This window comes from Ceratina calcarata, unplaced genomic scaffold, assembly GCF_001652005.2.
Source record: "Ceratina calcarata isolate Rehan_Ccalc_2016 unplaced genomic scaffold, ASM165200v1 scaffold39.2, whole genome shotgun sequence".
NCBI classification, from domain to species: domain Eukaryota; kingdom Metazoa; phylum Arthropoda; class Insecta; order Hymenoptera; family Apidae; genus Ceratina; species Ceratina calcarata.
Window position 1 is genome coordinate 2,225,649 of NW_017162322.1, and position 23,064 is coordinate 2,248,712.

Genomic DNA, 23,064 nt, shown 5'->3' on the forward strand with positions numbered 1-23,064 from the left:
ATTTTTAATCTAAATTTTACACTAAGATTCATCCGCCTTTAATTGATCTAATTCTTCAGGCGGGAATGGCTATATAAATGATTACCCTACCGGACGGTATTTACGAGACGCGAAATTGTACGAGATCGGTGCTGGTACCAGCGAAATTCGCCGGATGGTAATCAGTAGAGCGATTAGTGAAGAATATATGTAAAGGAATCTTCTTTCTACCAATTTCTGATACCAATTTATTCTTGTAATTTTTGTAAAAGACTAGAAGATAAAGAAAATGTTTTTTACAACGTCGCGATAAATCATCGAGCGTCTATGAATTATTTTTAATCCTCTTTGTTAGTCAGTTCCGCTTTTAGCGATTAGAGGTACTATGGAGTTATCGCGCGGGCAATTAATAGGTCATCGGTTTTGCCAATCTGCATATGATTCCGATAGATATCTGTATATACTTTCCTAATATCGCGTAAGTCGAGATAAATGAGTCACTAGAACGGCTCAGCCTTAAAACTATGATTGACTAACCTTTCGCGCTATAGGTTGCTAATTTAAGTTAAACTTACGTACCACTCTCTCTTTCTCGGTTTAGTCCACGCACCCCCTTTTACTTCTTTCTCTTTCTCTCTTGATTTAGTCTCATTAATCACGGTGCGGCCGAACTAATTAGATCGGAACCACATAGGGGCGAGTAGGTTTCGGTTACTCGGCGGTCTCGTTATTCGGTGATAGAGATAGGGAAGTGTGGCCGTGGGTCTCGTGACAGGCGAAGATGTCCCTTAAGTTTACCATAGGAAATTATTACGAGACCTATGTGAGTAACAGCCCGAACCTCTCTCTCTTTCTATTTAATAATTCTCCCATTCGTTATTTAATTTCGGTGATATACAATTTCCGACGAACCGTGTTCCCTGCATCGCATTCATTGAAGTTACACACAGTGCAACCCAGAGACGTTACATATTGTATCATCTCCTTCGTCAATAACTCGAGGAAAAGAACCCATTGTAATTCACGAATGTGTTAATAAATCGTTTACGTGCAACATTTAATTCTGTCTCTTTTCATTCAACGTACGTCGATGTCACCGTGTAAAGATGTGCATAATTGAATTATTCGTAAACGTTCAACGCTCTCATGATCATCTCTTCGAGGAGTTCCTCGCGACCCGCCAGAAGACTGATACTCGAGGTAATAATAATCTTGCGATATTTAATGTATCACCGAAGATCGTTGGTCCCATCGTCAATGGAGCAAAGGCAAGAGGGAGGCCGCGAATACCAGAGAAATGAGTGCAGGTCGGGCCAGAACAATACACACAGTATGCCAATTCGAAATGGGGCCAGAATAGCAGAAGCGGCGGGCCGGTAGTTGGGTAACTAAAGCTCGGAGAAGCTAAAGCCTGTCAAAATCAAGTGGTGGTGCAGTCAGTAGTTCTCGTTTGCCAGTAAGGAGCGTGAGCGCGACGTCGATATTGCCCTAACTCGACTCGGAACCGTTCGCATCTGTCTCTCTCGACGACGAGTTCCTTTCGTTCCGAGATTAAAAACTTGTTCGCCGCTGTTACGTTTAATCGAGCGATCGCTCCGTGGCTGATCGTCCCTTCTCCCGATTCTCGACCCGAACGATCGGACCCTCGCCTCGTTTTTGGTGCCCGTTATAAACACCGCGATTGGGTTGTTGTGACAGACGGAGTAGAGCATGACGAGGAAACAAACGGTGATCGTGAAGCTAAAGAGATCCGGCACCGGCAGACCTTGGGGAATACGTCTCGCTGGAGGCGCTGATTTGGGCACGCCGATCGTCGTCACCCGCGTGAGTTCTTGAAATTTCAACCAATTTCGACCTAAGCGATCGTACAAGCCAAAGTGATATCTGTACCGATCTATTACTGTTAGATGCGCACGTTACCCGCCTACAGTTATTATTGGATCCGCAGCAAAACTATATCCACGATAGAAAACAGCAGGGGATGCAGATCATTCTCTAATGTACACGAGCTTCTGCTTACTTTCAGCGATATCTCCATAGTTAACGAATTAAAAGGCTTTATTGCGATTATTTATTTTTACCCGGAATGTCCATTAATTACTGGCGACGGTAAAAGATTGTAGACTAGGCGTACGTTAAATCATAATCACGATCCACCTGTCACGTGTGACCTAATCTCGTGTTCTCTTCTTGATCGATTCGACTGCATTCTCCCTGGCATGATTGTTGAACGCAGCTGATCTGTGAGATAAACCGCATAAACACATTTGAACACGGTCCAACTGTTCCTGCCTTTCGAGCGTAATCCGTGCGTTACCTTATGTATATTAATCGAGAGTTACTCATCTTTTATCGTGCGAACGCTCATTTGTTTAACTAATACAGTTTTATGATATTCTAAAACGCCGAGCATCAAATCGACGCGAGTCAACATTTTTATTATCAGATTTGACTAAAAATCCAATAGCGAATTGTCTTGGTTTGTTAATTTTGCTTCTCGCAATTAGAGAAAATCGAAACGGTGCTATTAAAAGACGACGCTTGGTTTATGTCATTCTTTTTTCGGACGATCACAGAAACGATTAGGTACGATTGAATCATTTCTGTGTGTAATTGCAGTCGGAGAACGAGGCGCTCCAGAGGGGTGATGTGATCAGGAAAATCGACGATTACGACGCGCGAGACGTGAGGCATGTAGACGCCCAGAATCTACTTCAAAACTCAGAATCTATAAGGCTCGTGGTCGAAAGGTCTGAGCTATCGAACGCATCACGTATCAACATTACCACGTCACCTCCGATATTCCGGTCGAACATTGGCGACAGGGCTGCGGTCACTAGTCTGTCAGAAAGCAATTTCCACCTTTTATTATTATGCGCTCGTGTTGTCGCATCGTTTTACCGCCGCGCTGTTATAATAGTACTAAGTACCGCTCGCTATTGCGTGCAATATGTGCCTGACACGCTTCACATTAAACGATTTATTTCTTCTTTTTTTACATGCTTTAATCGCAGCGCCTGATTGACAGCTCACCGCATCGAGGATCATCATCGACTCTATCTCGACAATCATTTTCCGTTTGATCCGCGATCGCTATTCAGATGCACGACCGCTTTCAGAAACTAATTACATACGCCGCTCGATGCATTAAGAAACTCGTCAAAGCTAGAACTGCTCAGGCAATCGTCTCTTTTTCTCTGGCTACGTTGAAACGAGCTTCGGCGTGCATGGAGATTTTTAACGAAGGCATGCGGCTTTCGCGTAAACGAATTCGAAAGTGATTGTCGAAAGTATCATTGAAGGCTCTCGTCAAAGGAATCGGTTTCACTTTGACTCGTTAGTAAGATGCCTGTTTCCGTTCCGCTATAGAGCCAGACCACCGAAACTTCCATCGACGTTACCGAAGAGCCCCGTGCCACCGCCTTCGTTCGACGATTACAGCCGACCTACATCACCGCCGGAAGGTCTTAGCTTGCCCCACGATCATCTCGACGAGATTCGAGAAGAGAGAGCCTATTTGTCGCAGGTACAGATACACTTTAAAACACGAGACTCGGGCATGGTAGCGAACCTCCTAACAACCCCTGTCGCAATAAATTCGTATAACCGTTTGCTTTACGGTTTGACTAATACCGGGATGCGTGTACGCGTTCATTTTGGCAAACGGATTCGAACGAGATAGTGATAGCACCGTCCGAGTAACATCGTCTATAATCGCGACACGATTCTGGAAAGTTTTCTAACACATTCTAAATTCGCAAACGTAAACGCCGTCTGGTCAGTCTAAAGAGCTTACAGGGTAGTTCATTGACCCGGTAAATAAAACAGCGCGTCGCCTAAGTTTCTTGAATAATTGACTGTCGTCAAGTATTTTCTAGTTTCTCGGACGAGTCCCTAATCCTGATCTTTGGGCGGTATTTAATTTCGATTAACTTACATTCAGTAGACAACAATTGAAGATATTGGATTTCAAAGTACAAGGTAGATTGTGTTTGGCAAGCGATGCGCTGTTACGAAATTAGTCGGACAGTTTGATATTCAATAACTCATGGTTGATTCACCGAGGAGGTAGGATGACAGAATATTTGTCGAATTTAATTCGCCATTTCCGTGCTCTATTTCGAGTTCAACCTCGATCGGAGCTTAATCGGAAATTATTTAAAGTTCCTACTTAGTAATTCATTCATTGCCTCTTTCACCCCAATTTCTTAACTCCTGTTAACAGGAGCCTCAATAATCATCGAATTCGAAGCGTTAAGAATGTTTAACATCTCTTATGTATTTTTTTAATGGTACATACATATATTTAATAGCGAATAGTTGATTTTAATTCAACCGGCCAGGGTTTGTGATTAACATCAGTTTCGTTAGATGGAATCACGGTCTCTGAATACTGAATACGCGAAAAGTGAATGGTATAGTCTGGGCACGTGTGCACGTATGAGGATTTACGTGAGATTCGCGGGGTGTTCGAAGTGTGAATATATTTTTGTTGGCCCGCCGCGATGCCGGAAAGTCCGCGCGTAGATACAGTTGCCACGCTATAAATAACGCTTTTGCATCGAAACCACCGCTCCGATCCAATACTACGCGATCCAGGACGACTTCAGAACACTATTTCGATCGTGCTCTCCGCTTCGAAACACGTACTTACATATTTTTATTGTTTTTACGTTCGATACATCTACAATTATGTAAAACTAAGGAGAACGCCTAAAGAGAGAGGTACTACTTGTTAATCATTGCGCTTCTCTTTATTAAATTACTCACCGGAGATTAAATGTATGAAACTAAGAAGAAGAAGAAGAAGAAGCATCGCTGATCATTTTACTTTTTCCCTAACAATATGTCGGGTATCTGAATCTCTGAATGTGTTAAAGCAATTTTTATAACTCAGAATGATATTTACGTTAAGTACGTAAGGGATGCATTGCCAAGGGAAACACTTTTGTTGATCTTTCGAGTTAATGGTAATGGACCAAGGTTGAGAGATGCATTAATCAGGGAACCGCGTAAACTGTAAAGCTGTATAGCGAAGCGGGAGGTAAAAGAAGTGAAAGGGGGAGAAACGAATACGACGACGGCGACCGATTCGCGTTTCGAACAATTATTCCGAAGCTTTCGGGATTTGGTGCGAGTCCAAATGTGACACAATCGATCAAAAATACATGCGAATGGCAATGGAAATAAATACGAATTTATTGAATTAATTGTAATCCGTTCCATTGAGGAATTCAATTCGTTGTTGAAGCCGAGTCCTAATCGTTCATGGAAAGAAATAAAGAGACGTGACGAGGGGCGAGTGAAGGATCGAAACGTGAGATCGTATAGCCGATCAAGAAGGTAAAACGTAGGAGCGATCGAGATACGACGGTAATACGTGGAGAGGAGAAGAAAGAGCGCGAGAGGAGTCGCGTGGAAAAGGCCAGAGTTAGTGCCTCCCGCGCAACGAGACAGTGCGTTAGCGAATATTCGTAAAGAAGAGGGATCCTCGGCGAGAAAAAAAAAAGTGAACCTAACTGCACGGTGAAAAGCGAGAGAAAAGAGAGAGCGATCCCTGGACCAAGGAGTGTTGCTTCCAGGAATACTGAGCCCTCGGTCCGATTAGGAAACGATGCCAGCTTACACCATTTACCGTAATACCATCGAAGTGCAGCCGAAGGAGGAGGAGGCTGCCGTGTTTTGGGTACGAAATCACAGGGAACGATAATTAAAATATTCGCGTTGCGTTGCGTTGTGAATATCAATAAAATAAATTACGAGTCGGTCAGTGACATTAAGGCTTGTAAAAATATTGAACTCAATTTATTTAAAAATAAATTGGTATCGTGTTTCTTATTACTTTTAATTATTAGTGCTTAAAGACGGTGAGGAAATGATTGAAAAATTCTAACGGGGAACGTTCTTCACATTTTATGAAGGTCACTGGTTCATAAGCACATTCGGTATTTTGACAATGCATGAATCAACCTGGTACCAGTATTAAAAGAATGCAGTGCTGGCTTGGCTTGTACAATGTTTTATCTCGAAATAGTTGTTTTCTGGTTAAAACATCATTTACCAAACGATCTTTGAAACGAAGGGGTAATTAAAGAGAGATGTAATGATGATCTAGATTCCGAATTACGTCGTGCGCCAACCTTGACACCCTCGGTGAAACCGGGGCTAGGTCTTGATTCTATACCAATGACATTGAAGATGAACAAAGAGCAGAATTTTCAGAAGGCTTGTCAATGAAATTATACAGATTTCTAAGGGCGTGCGTAACGAAAGGGAGAACCATTCAGATGAGAGGAGAATTACACCGCTAGCATGACTGACTAATAACACGATGCAATAAAACGCATGTAAGCACGTTACGGGGCTGTTCATTGGTATCTTATTCTATTTTCGTAAATGAGATCTGGGTTACTCAAACAGAAGAGGGTCATACAACGAAACTCCCACAGCCTGTCGTTTTACTTTCCAAGGTATAGCTTTTCTGACGATTCTGAGAAACTATGGAAAAAGCTTAGGTAGAAATTATGTGAAAAATTGTAACAGTATTACTTCTCAGCCAAAGACGCGCCGTTCTGCTTTCTTCGCTTTTTGCGTACCTATAGCCCGTAAATTCTAGAAGGTTTTCCCACTGTTAGAGTTCAAGTTTCAGCACACATAGCTGCTGAGCCAACGAATAAACACTTTTCGAAACACGTCGCTTCGGCGTGTCTGAATTTAGTTCGGGGACATTGTATAAAAAGCGACTTCCTACTCTGAAATAATCGTCTCGCTCGTAAATCGTGCGTGCATTCGTTGAAATTTCATTACCGCCTGCTTTCCAGCAACGAGAACTACTAATAAGAAGAAATTAAAGCTCGACGAGTATTTATCGAAACTATGATAGATTTCGGTTACAGGGTACTACGTTATTTTTGCCGGCTAGGGGCCTTCGTCTATTTCGAGATAGACACTATGCTTGCCCTGTAAAATAATGTTCCCGACCCATTTCTAATAAAATATATATACCGACTTGGTTGACGGATGCATCGATCGTTCGATCGTTTACTCCGATGCCTATTGAATTCGAATCCGATTTTCTATTCTTGCAAGCGTGTCTTATAAATACGACGCGTAACTTTATCTCAGCGTTCACGCTATTTCTACATCGTTCCACTTGACATTCTCATTTTCATCATGGTTTGCCAGTGACGACACCCGAATCCAACTGTGCGCATTGTAACACTGGATAAATGCGAAGTTACCGCTTCCACGAAGCGGACGAAATAAACGAATCCGGAAAAAGCGGTAAATTACATGCAACGATCGTTCATACATTTCGTCCTATTGTTCTGCGATATTTTTAATAATTTCGTAACTCTGCGCAGAATGAACGTAACGGTAGCTAACGTAACCGCGGGAAATATTTACTTGGCAGACGCTTTCTTCGTAACGATACAGTTTTATGCAATTTTATTGTGCAGACGCGAGCCAAGTACACCTGAGATTTTAACCACTGTTATTGTAGCTGATATATCCTAGACTGAGCGTTCATTTCCGGCTTCGCTAGTTCTGCCAAAGTCATTACGTTTATTGTGTTACGCTTATTATGATGGATATAAAGAAGAGGAAAGTAACGTCGCTCTGATCGGAGCGACGATATATTTTTAGATGCGAGCCGCACAGGTTGTTATTTGAACCGCGTCAAAATTTAATGAGGTACCATCGATCACTATGCCTTCCTAACAGTGGTTTATTTTAGATTTCATTAGCTCGTAATTGACACCATTTTGAAGTCACCGTCCCGCGCCTATTTAGCTTGTCAAGAACTTCGATTCGGGCACGCATAATACGCCGATACGTCATAATTCAACGTGCAATTAGGACGTACGAAATTAGACTTACCTTAAACGATGCCGTTCGTATGATTTTCAGCCATACCGCACAACTCCTTTGGTTTTGCCAGGTGCAAAGATCAAGAAGGATGCTCCGCTCGGGGAATGCTACTTACGCCATCATCCAAATCCGATGATCAGAGCGGCACCGCATCATTACGAGCAAGCTCATCCCGAGATCGCTATGAAACAAAAAGTAAGCACTGTACAATAATCTAATTTTATACTTTTCAGACTGTGACCATCCAACAGGTATTTAGTAACAGTTTGAACGAGCGGAGATAATTCGCCACGGATGGTCAGGGTCTGCTACTCGTATTTACGAAATGAAAATTTCAAAAGGACTTTTCTTGCCTCGGGTAAAAATTGTTAAAAAGATCGAGGGATATTAATGTGTAAATATATTTTATATAATATCTGATTAGGTGGCAGAATCGGTACTTCAACGTGTCTTGGGACCGAATGAAGTTCCAAAGGTTTGAACTACTTTATTCTCAAAGTTCTCTTGCTTTCGCTCTCACGAACGATGCTTCCGCTTCGATCGAAATTATTCTCATCGTTTTTAACTATAAGAGATCACCTGGAAGCCTTTTACTATAATTATTGTCGACTTTAATGTCGCATGCAATCGATATCGCGCCGCTAATTAATCAGCCAGTGATTTAAACTGATTATCAACATATTTAGATTTACCTAAAAAAAACTGAATAAAAAACGTTCTGGACCCGTTTAAGAATTCCCACACAATAAGATGTCACATTAAATATATATGTGAAAGCATCATCAAATAACTATTATACAAACTGCGACGCTCGAACTAATCTACCCGCAACGTTGAAACGAAACACACCTACGTAAAAGCAGAAGTCGTTAATTTCATTGATTTTCGTCTCCGCTTTTTTAATTATGACTCCCTTAATTGTCGTGCGCTTAGAAGTATAATTAATTTATTTAAATCTTGTTTCTTAGGTCGTCCATAAGCAATTCAACTCGCCGATCGGGCTTTACTCTGAACAGAATATCGCAGATACTATTAAGTGCCAAGCGTCAGCCATACCGTAAGTTAAAAATGAATTTACGAGAACCATAGGCTTATTATTGAACAGTTTGCAGTAGAGTAACTAGCATTTAATACTAGTGGATTGTTGCTGAATGCTGCTACTACTGTCAAGCACAATTAACTCTGAGCAATTTTTATCTTGACGCCACTAACTAACGGACAATTTTTATCAAAATCTTAAATAACTCGATTAGCGACGCATCGGAAGATTGATCCGGGAGACGTTCGAATTGGAAGTTCTATGTCGATGATAGACTGCCGCTCTACATGATAACAACACGGAGTGATAGGATTTACAGAAAACGCAGCACAATTGTTACACTGCAGTTCTCTAATACCATTTTCATTAATTGGACGACACTCACGTGCAGTTTGTTTGTTTTTCCAGCATTTTCATAGACTTTTCCTTCGTGAAACAGAAACAGGAAATAGAGGAGCAAGCGAGAATCTTGAAGGAGCAGGCAAAGGCTGCTTCCTCGAAGAACGTGTGGCCGCAGTTCAATAAACCGAATTAAATAACCAGTTCGAGACGTTTTTCGATGCTTCTCGCGCAACGTGTTTCGTAGTTTCAGATTGGTCACAATAGTTTGCTACGTACGTGTCACTGGTCACGTTCCTTGTCTCGTGGGAAACTCCACTTTTCATTTTCGCGTCGTTGGAGTTCGAACTATAGTTCATTTTTATTTTTATTTTTGTTCTAATCAACGTAATAGAACGTGGCCACTGAGAATCGTGATTGCGATAATAAGCGTACAATCGAGTGTTTGATGATTCGATTCGTAATTAGAGTCGTTCTAACACGTAATTATTGCGGCTTGCTTGTAGTAATCTCGAGTAGAATCGATAAAATTGCCAGGAGATTTAGAAAGTTAATCTCGAAGCTTGTAAAATAACAATTATATATATATCTGCATGCTATATCGTTGAAATATTAATCGTAGTAAACGTAGATAGAAATCAGTAGCCTGACTAATTTCTCTACTCATATAATGAAGAAGCGACTCTCGAGAATTACTGATCCCGTTGTCCGATAAGAACGATCCAAGCGTGTATCAAAATTGAATGTTAAACGATTGAAATGATCTTTACGGATGATAACGTGATTCTCGGGAAGAAGCGTTGAAAGAAATCATCTAGTTGGGACATATTTGTGACTCGATTAATGAAAAGGGCATGGAAGCGGTCCGAAAAGTCGCTCTCGAACAAACAATTGGCGATATAACCCCGGCTGCTGCTAACCGATCAGACAAAATCCGAGGCAAATGAATTAAAAATAGTCCGTGTATGCGATTCAATGGTATAGCCTGAAGAAACCAGTCAAGTACGACCCGAGCAAGAGCGAGGCTTACAAGGCCCTGCAAGAGGAGGCCATCGGCGACACAGTGCAGGAGGTGAGACAGCCGGCACGCACCGGTGTTTTCTCGCCGCAGAAGGTCAATCAAAATAGGGTGCGTACCTTGCGATTCATTTCCATTTCACCGTGGAGATCTTCTCTTGCTTCACTGATCACATTTTCCAGGTACCCTACAATCCGCCGAAGAGTCCTGCTCCATACGTAAGTGCAAACATTCTGACTCCTTTCTTTTTCTTCACTCTTCACTTTAACGCTAGACAGAATGTGCCGAACAAATTTATAATTTGTACAGTCTAAGTTTGATGAGATTTGACTCTCGACAAAGTAGAGACACGTACCATTGTTAATTTTCACATGTGCTGTTAGCTATCTTGATCAATTAATAGCTGACGTTTATTTATTTGATTAAGGGTGGAAATTATAGACGTCCGTTCCCTCTTCCTTTTATAAAGGATCGCATCAACGACTATTAAAATTTTCATCAACTTGTATGTGTAATTTGTGTATTTGCGCGCATATATTCATTTACACGCTTATTATATCCCTCCGAAAAGTATTTTCTTCAAACGTTTGGAACTAAAACCAATCTTAAGATTACGATTCGTTTCAAATATAAAATGTAATAAAAAGAGAACTACTATCGAGCCACTAACGTGTGCCAAGCATTTCCGAAATCCGTTATTGCTCTGCTTAATCCGATCGCAGTCGAATGTTTTACTATGTCTTCTTTCATTTTTCTAGGGAAATGTCCTCGAAGAAGACGGTGAAAAGATTCATCAAAGTAACAGCTTCAAAAGGATCATGTATAGTGTCCTGGGACAAACTGATTATTAATTTGTGAACTGAAATTATAATATATCTTATTTATAATATATTCCTATATATATATATATTTTATTTATTTATTGTCCGAAACAATAAATATATTGCAACAAAAACGAAGAATAATTATGAATGGAACGAGATCTAAACGAGAAATCAAAAATTGCTTTTGAAAATTTGATTGTCAAGNTTTCTAAAATTCTAATAAAACCATGAGAGTAATTGAACATTGATAATTGTGAACTATATAGAAAAAGTGTTTTACTAGTTCCTATGAGAAACTATCTAATAAAATTAAGAAGAGGTAGAATGCGATAACGACTAACATAATTTAATTTAATGATAATGTTTTACAATGTTCACCACGATAACGATATACACCAAAAGAATTTGATTTCATTTCCGTTAGAGCAACTCTGATCTATTAATCTTTATTATAATAAAGCATACATGTCTGTATCGTCGTTATTATGCATATAATAACAAGAAGTGACATGAGCAGAATAATAATACCGCAATTCAAATTGGAACACATTGCATCTATAAGGTTCTAGCAGTTCACAAAATATCGTGTACTATCGTTTCTGCATTTCTTCTTAGAACATATAGAAAGGGAGGTATTCATGATCGTCCTAAATCAATTTTATCCGATACAATGCTCTCCAATTATTTCCACGGTATGATAACTATTCCATTCATGAAATCCATCTTCGATACGATTCATACGTAGAACATAAATACTGAGCCTTCGCAACTTATGGAGTGACCAAATTGTCTTACACCAAGCGTATCGCTGGTCGAGGAAACGTAGTATTGAAATTTCTTTTTCCTAAACGTTTTCTAGTCTAGTTGTCTTCTACTCCCCTGTCGTTCTCTCCACAGGGAGAAATTTTTGAAACTTTTCGAAGAGTGTCGTTACATCTCAGTCTCGTAAACTTTATTTTTTCTTCCTTCTAATTATGTTTATACAAATTTGTATTTCGACAAGCTGCCTTACGCGATCGAGATTAACGATACAGCCTGTCTCTTCTGAAGTTTCAATCGATCAACCAATCATTTAATTTTTTATAAAGAAAAGTAGAGCGGTGATAAAAAATTAAATGTATTGGCTGTCATTTGTTACGGCATTAAGTAAAGGAATAAAAAAATTGCCGTAGATACTCGTTTACCAAACCCCAAAAAGTTTCACCCAAATCTCCGCAGTCGTTAGCCTACCGACATACATTTACGCTCTGCGTAAAATGTTGTATAAATTAAAAATAATACTTTCTTTTTAATCTTATTCATTTCGTACAGTTAAGAGTTTATCGATAATAAAATAAAGTTAGAAACGGCAGCGCGCGACTATTTTCGATCGATACGTTTCTTGGATCTCACGAGCCTAGCAATGAGTAAAGCATGTCGGGACAGTTTCGTGCCAACATAATTTTCATACTTTTGACGTATTTACATCCTACAATGTCTTCGTTAATTCAAACATACACCGGGCTCAGCATTCAACTCTCATACTAACATAAATATATAATATATATCACGTATTAAAAGCAAAAAATATACAAGATCGCATTCAAACATAAAAGAAGAATGAAATGCATGTATTTACATGTGTTACTCATTGCGAACAGGTATGAAATAATCTTTGGATACCTGTTTACGAATAATTTAATTACTGGAGATGCGTTGAATTACACGACCGGACCACAGAGTCATGATAAATTCCGAAACAAATAGGTCAACAGTTTAAAACCTGATAAGTGGTATTAAACACATTTTGCGTTATCGAAAAATATTCGCGCGCAGCCGATGAATCTATAATGGAGAAACTAATTACCAGATTATGTTCATCTCCGAAAGGATGTACGTAGAGCAGGACAAATGGAATAGATCAAATATAATGCGAGGAAATAAATAAGGTTTGTGTTCTACATAGTGCTACGAAGGACAATTAAAGATTCAACGAATCGTCGAGTAGCTGTTTCAGTTCCTTCAAATGTTGCATTTTGCTTCCAGTCGCAGGTGATGCTCCCGTTGGACGACCCGCATACCTGAAGCACAAAGTACAATTCATGGATGAAATTGGGGACTTGAAAATACGGATTCTCCTGAATTTACATCCCAACTACTCCACTGTTAATACGAAACTGTAGCAGATAAAACGATTACGAGTGATCCAAGTCAAATACTGTTGTCAACGTTACCTTATCGTTCTCTTTTGGGGTTTATCAGACTGTATCGACTCCGGCTCGGGCGCAGTTGTTGGTTTACTCGATGAAAACCAACTACTAAACCAACCGCCGCTACCCTTACTCTCCGTATTTCCGCTGCTGCAACATGGCCCAATTTTTTTACTTTGCTTAACGGATCGTGTGCAAGAAACATTGCGAAACTTCGTGCTTAAGCTTGTTCATAACACAGTATTTAGACACATCGAAGTTTCACAAGATACATGGAAAAAAGAAACAATGACAAAGTGAAAAATTTGGGCCATGTGAACAGCTAAATGAAATACAAAATAAAGACCGATATGGATAAAAAAAATGCGTAACAAAACATATCCACAATTTCGTAATTCACAAATGTCACAAATATCTACCGATTGACATCGTAATACCGGCGGGTTAACACAAAGTTGGAAGCTAAAATTATAATGATTGCGACACTTACGTCAGGGGGCGAGTTCCATTGAGTGCTGTATGGAACCTCGGTTGGACGTACGTCCACGCGCCTTGATTCTTGTGTTCTTCCTGAGCCCACACTAATTCCGCATTAGGATATTTAGCCGACTCCTTCTTCACCAAATCGTACGGGAAGGGAGAGATCTATACAGAAACACAGATTCATTAATATCATTTATAAAAGTGTATGAAAAGAGTAAAACGTAATATCTTTCCTACTATTTACCTGTTCAACTCTCGCGATTGCGATTTTATCGTCCAATTGTCTCTCCGCACGGGCTTTCTTCAAGTCGTAGTAAACTTTGCCAGAACAGAAGATCACTCTTTTAACATTGTTGGGGCTTTGAGAAGCTGGGCCTTCATCTGGTATTACTCTGAGGAATTCGGTATTTTCAAGCATCAAATCGAAGCTGGACTTCGCTTCCGGGTGACGGAGAAGCGACTTCGGTGTCATCAGAATCAAAGGTTTCCTGAACGGCAATGCAATCTGTCTCCTCAAGATGTGGAAATAATTAGCCGGCGTGCTGCAATTAGCGACGATCCAGTTGATGTCGTGCAACTGGCGTACAGCAAATTCTTCGCTCTCGGGAGGGAAATAATCTGGGTCATCGGCGGACATTTGCAAGAAACGTTCCAAACGAGCACTTGAATGTTCAGGTCCCTATAAAAAAATAATCAATTATGTATATAAAAGCAAATAATTTAAAAAAGTAAGTAAAATAAGCTTACCATCCCTTCGAGACCATGCGGTTGCAGCATAACGAGACCAGATTGGCGCACCCATTTAGCTTGACCGCTGCTAATAAACTGGTCAATGATACACTGTGCCGTATTGTTGAAATCACCGAATTGCGCTTCCCAGCATACCAATGCATTAGGATTTGTCATAGAGTAACCCAATTCAAATCCTATCAATTTAATACCGATGTTTAGTCACATTATTAACGTGAATACGTGAAACCGAAGTAAGATGCAATGACATTACCAAGTACACCAAATTCCGATAGAGAACTGTTGCATACGGTGTACGGAGCTTGATCAGGGTAAAGGTAGCACAATGGCCTGTAGGTAGCCTTATCAACGGTCTGATGGTGAAGCACGTGATGTCTGTGTGAGAAGGTTCCTCTCTCTACATCTTGACCAGACAATCTAACGTGGATGCCTTCTTTCAATAAGGAACCGAAAGCCATAGCTTCTCCAAGAGCCCAATCAACTGTTCGAGCTTCTACCATTTCCATACGAGACTTCAAAATACGTTCGATACCTACAGGAACATCATTTATTAATTCCGAATCAATTAAATTATATTATTGATCGTCCAGAGATAATTACCCTTATGAACCACAAACTCGGCTGCGTTAGGAGGTGGCGACGAGAACTTCTTTCCAATGTGAACGAGTGTATCTTCCTTGATGCCAGTGGGAGATACTTTCAAGGGGTCTTTTCCCTCAAAGAAGCCGGACCACGGAGAATCCAGCCAGTCCTTGTATTTAATATGAGTTTCTTGTCTGGCGTTAACATATGCTTCCTCGCAAATCTTCTCATATTTATCTTTAACATCCTGGAATAATACTATTATAGAACATCCGCAACGATGCGCAATCGATAAATTAAAATGTTCTTCATATTCGTACTTTGACTTCTTCGAGAGTGACAACACCATCGTCGATGAGAGATTTAGAGTACTTGTCCAGAGCCGGTGGAGTATTTTTGATTTTGCGGTACATCAAAGGCTGCGTGAACATTGGTTCATCGATCTCATTGTGACCGTTTCGCCTGTAGGATACGATATCGATAACAACGTCCTTATGGAAAGTTGCTCTCCATTCAGCAGCTACTTTGCAAACGTGCATCACTGCTTCAGGATCATCCGAATTAACGTGGAAAATGGGTGCATTCACTACCCTGGCAACATCTGTTAAACAGACCAATGACGATTTAAACGCATGTTTGAAAGATCATCTTCCGATATGAGATACTTACCAGTACAATACGGCGATGATCGCGAATGTCTCGGATCTGTTGTGAATCCAATCTGGTTATTCGCCACAATATGAATAGTGCCGTGAGTTGTGTAATCCGGTAAGTCGGACAAGTGCATCGTTTCAAAAACGATACCCTGTCCGCAAAATGCGGCATCACCGTGCAGAAGAATAGACATGACCTGTTAAAGAAATCTATTATACTCTATTCTGATAATATTAGTAACAGAGTGAATATCGTCAGTACTGTACCTTCTTGCCTTCGCCATCGCCGCGATAGAATTGTTCTGCACGAGTTTTGCCTTGCACCACCGGGTCAACGGCTTCCAAATGCGACGGATTAGCCACAACAGCCAACCGGATGTTCTTATTGGTTACTCGATTCAAACGCTCGATGTATGTACCCAAGTGATATTTAACATCGCCAGAACCCTATATAATAGAAAATTAGTAAAGTGGATGGAAATTGACAGAATCAAATTATTATGTCAATGTGCACTCACGTCATCGGCTGCTTCGAGAGCTGCGAATTGAGTGAATATTTGGCTTAAAGGTTTGCGACAAACATTGGCGAGGACGTTCAAACGGCCTCGGTGAGGCATGCCCATGACAATCGATTCGACACCTAATTCGGTGGATTTATCTATTACTTGCTTCATAGCCGGGATCAAAATTTCGCATCCCTCCAAACCGAATCTCTTCTCGGATGACCATTTACGGGCGAGGAAAGCTTCGAATCTATAATTTAACATTTTACTGTTAGTGTCTGTGCATAGATTTTGATAGTTCAATGATTTATGTACCCAGTTGCACGAGTCAATCTGGCTAGGATAAGCCTTCTCTCGTCATTCGTCATTTCCATGATACCGGGCGTTTCCATTTTTTGTCGAATCCAATTGCACTGTTCCAAGGAGTTGATGAACATGAATTCCACGCCAATGTGGCCGCAATAAGTGGATTCCAATCGCTGTAAAATTTCGCGAAGCGGCAACGATTTTTCTTTGCCGCCGATGAAAGTGGTGGACGGCAACTTGAAAACACGATCCATATCCGACTCCTCTGTAGAAATCCAACAGTAGAATATTTGTTGATAGTAAGAACTGACAAACGTAATTAACTGCGGACATCACACACTTACGGCAACGTTCATACGCAGAAAACTAAGTTTTAAATACAACAAACATTTTTTGTTATTACGTTACGGTATTTAAGTACGTATAAAATATTTTAACTATTCCGTATAATAGTTGTTTGTTAATGTGTCATTTTTTAACTGATACTGAAAATGTGATATTGAAGCAAAGACTGAAAAGAAATGACTTTATTCAAATTTCCATACTTGCACTAAGAAATATTCAGAGATTGTAGAAATGCAGTTGATCTTTTCAATAACGTTTACGCGTGCATAGTGTCTGCCACGCGATGTTCACATGCACAATATCTTCAAAAACTAAACAGGCGAGATTGCAACAAACCTTCTCCATAATATTTAGCAAGAGTAGAAATAAATGGGGAACTGAAAAACTTTTCAAATATAAAGCTACAAAACCTCGGTAAAAGCATTAATAGTAAAAGAAGGACAACCACCAACAATACTAACGTGAAAGAATATAATGAACACAATAGAACAAGACTTTCGTATACCTGACAAAATAAAATTTAAAAAGGATATGTTATAAAATATAGGATTTTTAAAGGGCAACTTAACAAGTAAATAGAAAGTTGAAGAGAAAGTTGAAGTTAAGTTATTGGAACAATATCATTTGTATACTTTCTCCAAACCTTCCGAAAAGAAAGTGTAATGGTTATTCCTGACACAAACAACAGAATATTTTAGAATCAATAATTTGCACAAAGGAGTCCAGCACCTTTACCCAATAATTTAGCAACGATACAAATTCTTTTTACGTAATCCCATAACGAACCAGCGCCTCCCAAATATGTACACTGATAGTTCATAGAGAGCTTGGAAGTCAACTCTCGTTTGTAACTTTTACATACTTTTCATAAGTGCAGCTACTCTGTATTGTAGTTCCTGTGAGTAAGTAGTACGTGCTCTGTTTCCTGTGGACATTACACTTGAACTGATTAATTAAAATTATTAAAAAGAAACCTCTTGTCCGTACTGTAAAACTTTATTAGATATTTGTTTTTAACTGATTCCACATAATTGTGATTCTATTACTGTATTAATCTATCTATTACTGTATATAATGTATTTTGTGTGCAGGAAGGAAATCATGATAGAATATGAATTTTAATAATAGAAATAATAGATATGATACAGAACAATGAGTACTATTAGTATGGTGAATTCTAGCTATTATTCTAATGCATTTAAATACCTCACTTAGAGTGCGTCACGCGGTATCTTTATTCCTTCGATTTACGCAGAGACACGTTCATTTGGGCTTACCGAATGAATAATGATTATAGAGCAACTCTTGTGGATGTCTATCATCAAGATCAGCGCTGTTGATGCCAAGCGGATCCAACTTAGCGATATGGTGGCCACGGATCTGTCAATTTAATGCCACGTTCATACGAACCACATAGTTTTCAATTCGTCAAACTTATCAGAACTCATTATATACATTTATATAAATTACTGTGATCGATGTTCGCTTCATTACATTACAAAGGATCAACGTATGTATTTACAAAAAGAGAAAGAAGCAATATTATCTCTTTTGAAAACATCATATCACAGTAATTAAAAGCAAACGTATTAAAAAATAAACGCTTTGTTAATATCAATATTCAAAAAATAAAAGCACGTTATTAAACTCCTGATCTTAAACAATAATAAGTACTTAACTATATACATGTTATTCAACTTCTTGAGACATCAAATTACGATCTAGATAAGATAATAATACTCTGTTCCAGAAACAAACATTCCAAAATAAATTGCGAACATATAAAAGCGAAGCTGACAGCAACGGTACCTACGCGCATGCAAAGCACTGACTTTCCAAGTACATTCTCTTACCTTAAACCAATTTATTTGTGCTCATTTTAGAAAAATATATCACAGATGCTAAAACATTTATCATAAAACGAGTACATCTATTCTGCGAATATCCTTTGTCCATTTATACAGATTACAAAATATAAACCACTGAATGTTCTATTCTTTTCTAAGGAAAACATTTTCAGTATCAGTAACAGCTATCATGGATTCACATTCACATAACATCTTCTTAATACAGTATTTAATAGACAGGATAATTCAATATGAATATGGAATTACATATATTTTTTCATTCGAGAAATTTATAAGGAAGTCTTTCAATTTAGGATAAAATCTGTACTGACGTACGGCACGAAATCAGAAGAGGGGTATGAATAGTTAGAAAGAAGTTAATATGTATGATGGAAACCATGACGTTTGTACTTATGAGGCGAGATATGACATGTATTAGGTGAAGGTGTTTGAAAAAAGCTCCAGCAATTTGGAAGTACCCTTTTGGCAACATTGATGAAACGATTATAATTAATTGAAGCCAGATTCGAATGTTCACGTAATTTAAACACACCTTTACCTTAAGATACACGTGAAAAATAATATTTTAAGGAATTGGTTTGGGATAAAGCCTTACCAAGCATATATTGTCGTAGAACCTGTTCTGGAGCCCCCTTACGGGCTGCATAATGTGTGTGTATCAGGTCTGTTCTCATGATACCCAGTGGGTCCAGATCAGCAACTAAGTGACCTCGAGCCTATATGCCAATGATTAATTCCAAAAGGACCCCAAATTTATATCAGTTTTTCTATTTGTTAAACTACCATACATTACTATAGTGTACAGTACAGAAACACAATCACCCCTTAATTATTTTATCATCAGACAATCCTTATTAGCGAGGTAGATCGAAACTTTCAATTTTTACGTTTCCAAACCCACATAAGAATACGTATCGTAATTTATTTACTCGTATTAATAAAAATGTTAAAGCACTCCAAAAATCTATCTTAATATTATTCTGAGTTTCTCTATTAAATTTCTCTTTTTAATTCGTTAAAAACGAAATTAATAATAAAAAGACAAATCATGAAACATAAGGAAAATGTTTAATTGCGAGACACATGCTAAAATTGCAAGGGGATAGATGCAATGAGCATCCCATGGTATGATACTGTTATGCAATACTCGAATATGATTTTACGTTCTTAATCAGTGCTTAAGAAATTCTTTTTTCTAATGATAGCCCAGTGATGAATTATTTCATGAGACACAGGACAGCCCCTTAATGAAACAGTTTCAATATCAATTTCTTATGTCCTCGATTTCATCACTTAACTTTTTTTTCCTTTTATCAATTGTGCAAATAAAAGTACATTATGATATTCCCAAAGGAAAAAAACATTAGGACTTGGAAATTGAAAAGAAACTCTTGCTCAATATCACATGCAATATGATAATAAAAATTTCCCTTGACATAAAACATACATACAAAGTTTCTAGAACACATGCTATAATGTTCCAAGATCAAATAAATCGAGGTATTAATACACTTATTATATATGAATATAAAAAATAAACTAAAGATCAAGAAGACCATCTATAAGCTTTAACATGAAGCCATAAAACACTATACAAAATTGAGAATTGGAAATTAACGTTTCATAAAACGCGTAAACATATTTTTCTCTTTAATAGTGAACAAAAACTGTTTATAAGGCACACTTAAGAAAGTCAAAGTGCATAGAAACGAATATTCTTTAATTTACGATTATTCATTTTCCTTTTAAATATACATATATGATATGAAATTAACATACCTGGTAAGAGCGAATAATAGCTTGGACAGCCAGATGGTCGTCAATTACTTTTTCATTAATTGGCATTTGACTCAACTGCGAGCCACCACCAAGAGGTAATAGTGCCCCTAATGGAACTTGGTTATGACTTGGGGCAAGGGATGGTGGGGCTTGGTATGCTTGTCCTGGTGCAGCTCCCGCAGTGGAACTGCGGAAGAATGAATCCCAGGACTGTGAAAAAGAAAAGAAGTTTATAAAAAGCTATTAAAAATTCGACAGTGATCAACGAATACTGTACTGACCACATGTACGCTATGAGGGTCTTGTAGCCAAGCATTGTACATTTCTTCTACATAAGAACTAGTGCTGCCATTGAGGAAAGGTTCTGTGGCCACCCTGCTGCTGTACTTCCTCTGTGCTTCACTAACCATCACCTGTGTGGTCCTTGTCAGGGGATGGCTACGTACCAGCCATGAAGCAAACCTCTCTGGCCCACACATTCGTGGAGCCAGAGGGGCCAATGTACTGAATACTGTCCTTGCCTTATACATTTTTAGCTAAAACGAAAAATAGTGCTACGTGTAAGTGGAAGAATTTCTTGAACGTGCTTCAACTTTATAATCGCTATCTTAATATATCTTTAAACTTTGCTTCTGAACTACAAAGATAAAACTGTACATTTAACGATATTTAAAATACATCGCATTTCTTCCTTAGTCAGTTATTTACAAAAGTAATTTCCTTGTGACACCAACGTGTAAATCTCGATCTATTTATAAAAAATATTTCTACGTTTCTTTTTGAAGTTAGTTATAGATTTCAATTGCGCAATCAATTACAGTGTGCCAATTTTTGCCACTCAATGCATGGTGACATCAATCGATTTACAATTGAAAGGTTGATGAAAATTTAATTAGCAATGATGTAACTGATAAGCTTGAAATTTAAGACTCGTCCAAATTGTACTAATAGGACATATTTAATCTTCCTTCATGAATTGAGCGGCGTAAAGTACCAGAAGTTTATTTAAGGAATGGCAAACATCCAACGTCGGTTATTTATTATTATACCATAAACTGCGCATAAAAAACAATTTGTACATTAGTAGATTAAATAAATTTGATATAAGTATCCCATTAAGATTAAGATACGTTTCACTAGATACAATTAGTAAATTTTAAAGATATTTAAAAAATCCAGTTTGTAAGATAAATTTATTTCCATTAGCCACAGCGAATTAATTACATGGATACGAATGTCTGAGTAATAGAAGTCACTATTATGCACATTACACAGCAGACTAGTCTGGGCAAATAACCTTGTTGATTATGTCGAGTGACTAATGAAAGATAAGCTAAGGAAGACAAAACAAATGAAAATTATTCGTCATGAGCTTTCTATAGTCAAGTAGCAAAACATGTTACACGAATAAAACAAGAATTATACGATGGCATTGTAATTCGTGCTATCAGTGAAATGTAAGACGTGAAATAAAAAGAAAAAGTGTTTGTATCAATAGTGATACGCGAATGATCATGAATTATCAACGATTACAAAATATTACATGTAATCGATGATTAGCTAACTGTACGAAATGTAAAAGTAAACAGAAAACGCAAATAAAGATGACAAAATATTGACCTAATTCTTTCCAGTTTTTCAGATTTCGCAACAATCACGTGTCCTTAAAACTTTAAGGTAAGAAACTGTTACGCATTATGCAAAATAATATATATTCGAATTTAAGAAGACTAAGAAACTGTGTACAGAAAATAGATTAGCCAAACTTCGTATTTCAAACGTAATTAAACAATTCAAAGACCACAATTTTACAAATCGAATGAAACACTGTCAGTAGCGTGCGATACTTATTTCAAAACGTGATTACACGTCAATCTTCGTATCGACGAGGTATTTGAAAAGTAAATTCCAAGGTTTCATTAACAATAAGAGCAAGCTCATGGAAGAATAAATTAGGTTACGCCTGTAATACAAAATACCTATAGCGATTGCACAATTGTATTTACTTATAAGTGGATACATAGAAAAAACTGCATTTTTCATTCAGTACATTTACGTTGGAGGTTACTTGATTGAATCATGACTCCAACGTGTTTTTGTACCGTAATGCTAATACAAGAATATAAATTTAATTTGAAATTTCCTAATTGTATTCGTTATTTTCCAAAAATATGGAAGGGATAACTGCATTTGTTAAGTCAGATGACTATTTTCGTCTGGTGCAATAATTTTACGTAACGGAAAATGACTCACGTAAAAAGGATCACTCAGTAAAAGTGGTATTCATCGTAGAGGATTGATAGTCGCTCATTGAAATTATAATTCGTTTTCCTTAACGTCGCGGTTATAAATTACACATGAATTTAATAAAAATTCGCTTACCTGATGTTAACGCAACGACGATGACAGGCCGTCCACCATTTACAACTCACAAGTAGATCGAACTACGTCTTCTTAAATTATAATCGAGAAACAGACGTCAGCGCGCCCAACGACGAAACCCGACAGCCGGGTGTTGTCATAATAAATTTCATT

The 23,064-nt window shown here is 38.3% G+C and overlaps 4 protein-coding genes and 1 long non-coding RNA gene across 14 annotated transcripts in view; 2 read left to right on the forward strand and 3 right to left on the reverse strand.

The window, feature by feature from the left end:
• Window positions 1-1,040, forward strand: part of LOC108626207 (isovaleryl-CoA dehydrogenase, mitochondrial) — a 2,862-nt gene extending 1,822 nt beyond the window's left edge. Inside the window, exon 8 of the mRNA XM_018026759.2 lies at window positions 60-1,040. Coding sequence (XP_017882248.1) covers window positions 60-193 — 134 coding nt within the window. The 3' untranslated portion in view covers window positions 194-1,040. The remainder of the gene's footprint in view (window positions 1-59) is intronic.
• Window positions 1-7,919, reverse strand: part of Svil (Supervillin) — a 22,347-nt gene extending 14,428 nt beyond the window's left edge. The window contains exon 1 of the mRNA XM_026814535.1: window positions 7,861-7,919. The gene's annotated coding sequence lies outside the window, so the exon portion shown is untranslated. The remainder of the gene's footprint in view (window positions 1-7,860) is intronic.
• On the forward strand, window positions 1,359-11,154 carry Zasp66 (PDZ_signaling and DUF4749 domain-containing protein Zasp66). 3 transcript variants are annotated; one of them, XM_018026762.2, is made up of 10 exons: window positions 1,359-1,803; window positions 2,599-2,822; window positions 3,349-3,505; window positions 7,891-8,046; window positions 8,276-8,326; window positions 8,820-8,908; window positions 10,214-10,358; window positions 10,430-10,465; window positions 10,675-10,752; window positions 11,006-11,097. In XM_018026762.2, exons 1-9 carry the CDS (start codon window positions 1,690-1,692, stop codon window positions 10,735-10,737), a joined length of 1,035 nt encoding a protein of 344 aa, XP_017882251.1. In that variant the 5' UTR covers window positions 1,359-1,689; the 3' UTR covers window positions 10,738-10,752; window positions 11,006-11,097. The 3 variants fall into 3 exon arrangements, with proteins under 3 accessions (XP_017882251.1, XP_017882249.1, XP_026670350.1); XM_018026760.2 differs by lacking the exon at window positions 10,675-10,752 and having other exon boundaries at window positions 11,006-11,154; XM_026814549.1 differs by lacking the exon at window positions 10,675-10,752 and having other exon boundaries at window positions 1,362-1,803; window positions 2,599-2,729; window positions 11,006-11,154.
• Window positions 10,751-11,012, reverse strand: LOC113464497 (uncharacterized). The gene is made up of 2 exons (XR_003389352.1): window positions 10,918-11,012; window positions 10,751-10,840 (listed from the first exon to the last, which is right to left on the reverse strand). It is a non-coding gene; the product is annotated as an uncharacterized LOC113464497 (long non-coding RNA).
• A 246-nt stretch (window positions 11,155-11,400) lies between the features above and the next one.
• Window positions 11,401-23,015, reverse strand: Nc73EF (oxoglutarate dehydrogenase Nc73EF). Of its 8 annotated transcripts, none has more exons than XM_018026695.2 (17): window positions 22,912-23,015; window positions 20,811-21,065; window positions 20,530-20,739; window positions 18,160-18,262; window positions 17,745-17,807; window positions 16,547-16,802; window positions 16,247-16,481; window positions 15,996-16,175; window positions 15,745-15,925; window positions 15,396-15,676; window positions 15,094-15,322; window positions 14,747-15,025; window positions 14,491-14,669; window positions 13,988-14,422; window positions 13,751-13,905; window positions 13,285-13,407; window positions 11,401-13,131 (listed from the first exon to the last, which is right to left on the reverse strand). In XM_018026695.2, the coding sequence occupies exons 2-17, from the start codon at window positions 21,057-21,059 to the stop codon at window positions 13,032-13,034; spliced, it is 3,258 nt and encodes a 1,085-aa protein (XP_017882184.1). In that variant the 5' UTR covers window positions 21,060-21,065; window positions 22,912-23,015; the 3' UTR covers window positions 11,401-13,031. The 8 variants fall into 8 exon arrangements, with proteins under 8 accessions (XP_017882184.1, XP_017882183.1, XP_026670356.1 ...); XM_018026694.2 differs by having other exon boundaries at window positions 13,285-13,410; XM_026814555.1 differs by lacking the exon at window positions 22,912-23,015 and adding an exon at window positions 22,783-22,804 and having other exon boundaries at window positions 13,285-13,410.
• Window positions 23,016-23,064: the final 49 nt, after the last annotated feature.

What these genes read in the sequence shown, in the direction of transcription:
- Zasp66 (XM_018026760.2), top strand. Translation starts at nt 1,690, where the DNA reads ATGACGAGGAAACAAACGGTGATCGTGAAGCTAAAGAGATCCGGCACC. An exon ending in CGCCGATCGTCGTCACCCGC is followed by an intron (nt 1,804 to 2,598) that starts GTGAGTTCTTGA and finishes GTGTAATTGCAG; the next exon opens with TCGGAGAACGAGGCGCTCCA. An exon ending in AGAGAGCCTATTTGTCGCAG is followed by an intron (nt 3,506 to 7,890) that starts GTACAGATACAC and finishes TATGATTTTCAG; the next exon opens with CCATACCGCACAACTCCTTT.
- Nc73EF (XM_018026694.2), bottom strand. Translation starts at nt 21,059, where the DNA reads ATGTATAAGGCAAGGACAGTATTCAGTACATTGGCCCCTCTGGCTCCA. An exon ending in GCGATGGCGAAGGCAAGAAG is followed by an intron (nt 15,926 to 15,995) that starts GTACAGTACTGA and finishes TTTCTTTAACAG; the next exon opens with GTCATGTCTATTCTTCTGCA. An exon ending in CGCATGGTCTCGAAGGGATG is followed by an intron (nt 14,423 to 14,490) that starts GTAAGCTTATTT and finishes ATTTTTTTATAG; the next exon opens with GGACCTGAACATTCAAGTGC.